The 5450-nt window shown below is 34.3% G+C and overlaps 1 protein-coding gene across 1 annotated transcript; it reads right to left on the bottom strand.

The window, feature by feature from the left end:
- Window positions 1-322: 322 nt before the first annotated feature.
- On the bottom strand, window positions 323-4440 carry LOC111370566. Its single transcript, XM_022992328.1, has 2 exons — window positions 3927-4440; window positions 323-795 (listed from the first exon to the last, which is right to left on the bottom strand). The coding sequence occupies exons 1-2, from the start codon at window positions 4227-4229 to the stop codon at window positions 652-654; spliced, it is 447 nt and encodes a 148-aa protein (XP_022848096.1). The 5' UTR covers window positions 4230-4440; the 3' UTR covers window positions 323-651.
- Between the last annotated feature and the right edge of the window lie 1010 nt (window positions 4441-5450).

The following is a 5450-nucleotide window of genomic DNA, read 5'->3' as shown; positions in this document are numbered from 1 at the left end:
ATGAAGTATTCCTGTCAAATAAACCCACCCCCAACAAATAAAAGAGGTGTTAAATGAGATGAGACAAACTGTTCGACTCGCTCAATCATGGCTCGACTTGCCCCACAAACGGGCTTCTTAATGGAGAGAGTCAAACTGCTCACAACTCGTGCAAATATAATTTTTTTTTTTTTTGGCTGAAATTGAATATTTTACCCATTATGACAAATCTACTCATGAGCCAACTCGTGCGAACCACGAAAAAACTGATGTTCAGCTGGCTAGTGGGGTAAGGTAAGCGAAGCTGGCGAGCAGGTAGAGAATATTCGGTGCATTGAACTAATTAGGTAAGTTTCAAGACGCAAATTACAGAACTGTGAATCATCGAGCCCAAACTATCTATGTACCAAAGCATACAAGAAAATTATATAACTTTTTATATAAACTAAAGCATAAAAACGATAATGGCTACCTAAATACAGAACACGCTAAAAGGCCTAGTCGAAAAAAAAGGCCTCATTCCAAAAACTTGATTTTGCACCCATACAAATGAGTGATTTCTGCTCAAGTTGACTATCAATACTCTAATGAGTATGCTTTCTGATTCATCCACACAAGCAAGCAGTCAACTCCTGATGTTTAGAGCTTGATGGCACGAGTAAGTTGGAGAAACTAGGCATCAATAGACGAATATGCTAATGGGGAAGGCGAATGCATGCCCTCCGTGGGACAGATCACAGGAGCTGGTTGTGCAATAAAAGTTGGAACGTTATCTCCCGGCATCAGCACTGAAACTTCTCTGGCATTAACAGATACCTGGAAAAATAAGGTATATAAATCAGAAGGCCAAGATTCAGAACTACCGATTATCTTATGGATAGCTTCAAATATAAGCTGAAGCACGCAAAATTGAATCTAAACCTGGAGATGTTAAAAGCTCAGCCAGGAATCTATCACTGGCAGAATGTGAATTGCTATCCTTGTAATATATTGATGCAACTTATAAAAAAAAAATGATATCATATATAGAACTAACCTTGTAAGTATTTTATGAGGTTAGTCGATATTTGAATCTTTATTATGCATTAAAAAATTATATCTACATGTTCTCTTAGTGAATTTTTGTTGTTCTGATGAATTTTTCTCACAATGAACTAGTGAAAAATGAAACAATTACAATACTGAGTTCATTAACGGCAAAACAAGATTAACGAGAAGCATTCACTCAAGGAAAAGCAAGCATAGGCCACGTCATGTTACTCGTCCCGCAGCATGTCCAACAGAAAATGCTAAACACATATATAATTAGGGGATCCTAGGGCTGGACTCGCCAACCTTTGAGGTAATGTGTATATGGGCCTCCATCCATTAAAAACGAGGTTAAGGGTCAACCTATATCTGATCAATGGAAACCATCCATTTGAGTGTAAAGTCAAGATCTGTATGGAAATGACTATTTTACCCTTATATAAAATAAGGGGGCAAACAAAAAGAAGAAAAAAGTGCCCGCCAAAAGAAAGGAGGAATAAAAAATAGAGAAGTCATCCCCTCCTGCCTAACCTAGCATCGGCATCTCCTTGCCCCAAATCCAGCACCCGCATCTCCTTCACATATCAAATTCTAGCTTCAAACGGAGTTCATCAAACAAGATTTACCAAAAAATTTACACTATATAGTCAAATGGATGGTTTCTGTCCACTAGGGATATAAAGTCACAGTCTTATATTGGTTGAAGATCTATAACCTCGTGCTTAAAAGTTGGGGTCCCATATCCACACTACTTCCAAGGTTGTGGGAGTCCAACCATAATTTTCCCATTTAATTATTATGATATGATCATATCTACTAATGAGTTGAAGACTGAAACCTTTCTGTATTTACAATTAACTATAGTCTATAGCCACTGATTAGCACGTGCTAACACAAACTCAATCAAATGCAGTTATAATAGAGAAAGCCTACACGTGTAATTTTGAGTAAACATTAGGATGGACATCAGAAGAGATACCACTTTTCATTACGAATTTGAAATGAAATTCGTAATTTTACGAAACGCATTACCCATGTTTGGGCAAGTTAGTCTATTGATATTTCTAATTTGACTATCGGATCAAGTCTCTAAGTTGACACGAAAATGACTTTTTTCACTTTTAAACTTAACCAATTTCCAACAAGAGGTACCCATTTCCCAGAAGCCAATACACCACAACAGCAGCGTACTTTCCCCTGCAAGAGGTAGATAACATATTGAGACTTCATAATTTTACGAAACACATTACACATGTTTGGGCTCCAATATTTCCAAAATATATTTTTGACTAGCTCATTTTCGGCCAGATATTCTTCCATAAAAAAATATTACATGTAAATCCAAAACTTTTCCTTAACCACACTCTCCAAAAAATTACTATACCAAAACACATTTTTTCCCAAATCACAATTAAATGGTGCCCAAACAGGTGCTTATATCATTTTATTAGGATTCAATTAGAGAAGTAAAATGCTAGCCAGTGCAGGAATCTTGCAGCAGTATATTAACCTGAATAATATAATTCATAACTAATCATTAGCATTTATAGGTAAGGGCTCAGCTTTCAGTAATAATTCTGAATAGTTCATAAACCATAAATATTTTCTCTATCCAAACGTTCCCGTTTAGAAGTTTGTTTGCAAAAAGGGTTCTCTCTATGGGAGGCAATGTATAAACAAGAATATAAACGAGAAGTTCACACAATTGCACAACTACAAGCTGAATCTTAATTGCTCATGCTACCCAAGCGTATTTAGACTCGAGACATTATCACAAGTCACAAAACTGAAAGGTTGCCATGAAGCAAGTCACATCTCATTCCGTGTCATCCTTGAAGCCTGAAGCTTTGAGTTGGATACATAATCCCATGACTATTAAACTCTTATTGTCCATCCACCAGTCCTCCAACTTAGATAAAGCATTTTATTATCCACAAACAATATTTAGTGCCCTTTTGACACTCATTAATTTATTTTATAGTTTGCTACAAGATCAATTTCAACCACACATTTATACAATAAAATGTTTTATACGTATGCCAAAAATTTTTCCATACTTTTTAACCACACATTCTCCTAAAAATAATAATCAAACTCATTTTTTCACAATTAATGAGAATCAAATAGGCTCTTAAATAAACTCCATCTTTAATACTTTGGACTAATATTATAAGCAAGAAAGATCTAAGAACACTCAATAATTCAATAAATAACAAGGAAGCAAGTTGTGCATATAACTAATGCTAGAACGACATTAAACAAACAAAGAGATTTCATAGGTTATAAACCTGTCTCCACACCCCTGGTTTGGTCATGGTTGTGGTATATGTATATCTCATCTTACAGATTGACTTATCAATAAATGATGTGACGAAATTTGATTGGGTCAAAATTTCATCAATAAAATTGATTATCTTCTTTCTTTTTTATCGCTTATCAATTTGTAAAAAGATTTTGTAATTGATGATGTACAACAAGCATTTTTTAAAGATAAAATGCAAAATGATGTCGTCTAGTTTTAGTGAATGACCAGCCACGTAGTTTTTAAGGAGAAAAATATATAGCTCCCATTTGTTTCTCATTCTTTCTACATTAAAATAAAAAATGACTGTTATCCATCACATCAAGTCACCGTATTTGAATTTCTATCTCTTATGTGGGGCTCGAAACGGCTATATTTTTTATTCTCATTTTTACAAAAATGAAAAACAAACGGGGCCAAAAAAAAAAAAAAAAAAAAAATCAGATTGTCAAAAATAATAGAATTTTAATCACATATTACCTTATAAAAGTTGTAATTTGCACTTATAAACAGAAGTAAATCATAAAAAGGGATTTATATGCCAAAATGCAGCAGATTCCAAAAATTCAACATGAATTGCCAAAAGATTTATGTACGGATTTGTGATAACACTCACTTTAGATGAAGGGTGCTCAATCTTTGAATTGAACCCACCAATTATGTTGTTCTGAGACTCGATGTCAGTGTGGCGGCGGGGGCCACCAGACGGCGTTAGAGTCTGCGAGTTGGTTCTGAGGAACTTCTCAAAGATAGCCATGACAAGAAACATAGAGATGAGAATGGCAGTAGCAACAAACCCAAAAGAAACTGCATTCACCGAGTTATCAAAATGGGTCCAGTGGTCATCTTTCTGTAGGTACGAAGGCGCGCGACTTGGCGCCGGCGGCCAACCTCTAAAGCCCTCTTCTTCTACTCCCATGACTACGATTTTTCTTCAATTATTTTCCAAATAGACTAAAATATTTTAAGCTTTAGCTTTTAGCAGTAATACTGTTTAAGATTCTTTGAGATAGAAGCGAAAGGCACGAGGCGTCACCTATGGTTGGAGAGAGAGAGAGAGAGAGAGAGAGAGAGATTCTGGAGACCGACGGTGTATGCATTTTAACGTTTTTAAAGAAGAGTTGGAATGCACAGTGTTTTCCGCAGTTGAAAGGAACGTCTTTCCGTCTGTATTTCACTCAGGATAATTTCAGGAGAGTTATTTGTTTGACTCACATTATTTGAAAAAAATATAATTTTTAATGATGATTTAATATTATTTTAATCACACACTCTTTAATAAAATAATATTACACATAAATTTAATCAAGGATAAATTCAATTATAACTAGTTTAACCCTTGTTTGAGCCACATTACTGGAATGAAAAAAATATTTTTGAATAGTATATTGATGGAAAATATGTGTTTAATTTTTTTCATTACGTCAATATACTATTCAAAAATAATTTTTCATTCCAGTAATGTGGCTCAAACAAGGGCTAAACTAGTTATAAACGAATTTATCCTTGATTGTTAATCTCTCATTAAGTCTTTATTTGGGGTAAAATAAAAATCAAATTTTTAGTAGATTATGATAAAAGTTGATGAGTCGTGTGATTAAAAAATTATAAATTTCATAAAATATGTAAAATTAATTATTGAATTTGACTTTAAAATTTAATTTAATTTTAATCAAAACCGGATAGGGTTTAAAAGGTTATTAAAATGCTCACTAACAACTAAACAATCCAAAAATTTTCCAATTCATCATAAACAATTTCCATTTGTATACCTGGACAAAATATTTCATATGATGGATGAAAGAATGATATGAAATACAAAAGTTATGAATATTTTATTTATTTTGTGGGTTGGAGGGGGTGGGAGGGGAACTCCTTCATCCCCAATTAGGGACGTCAATTGGGCCGAGTCGGCTTGGCTCGTCAAAATTCGGCTCGTGGGCATTTGACGAGCCTGAGCTCGAGCCGAGCGGGGGGTCCCGTCCAACGAGCCGAGCGGCTCATCCAAAAATGTGGAAAAAAAATAAAATTTTATCAATAAAATTTGAAAAATTTGCAAAAAAAAAAATAATAATAATAAACTGTGTGTATTCACGTGATTGATATAGTAAAATATATCATAATTCTTTTGGGACAGTAA

This window comes from Olea europaea, chromosome 21 (assembly GCF_002742605.1).
Source record: "Olea europaea var. sylvestris chromosome 21, O_europaea_v1, whole genome shotgun sequence".
Classification (NCBI taxonomy): domain Eukaryota; kingdom Viridiplantae; phylum Streptophyta; class Magnoliopsida; order Lamiales; family Oleaceae; genus Olea; species Olea europaea.
The sequence above is the reverse complement of the archived record's forward strand: the minus strand, read 5'-3'. Positions and strand labels throughout refer to the sequence as shown.

Excerpts from the sequence above, each read along its gene's own strand:
- LOC111370566 (XM_022992328.1), bottom strand. The coding sequence starts at position 4,229 with ATGGGAGTAGAAGAAGAGGGCTTTAGAGGTTGGCCGCCGGCGCCAAGT. Across the intron at positions 796-3,926 it reads TTGAGCACCCTTCATCTAAA|GTATCTGTTAATGCCAGAGA; the intron begins GTGAGTGTTATC and ends TTATTTTTCCAG.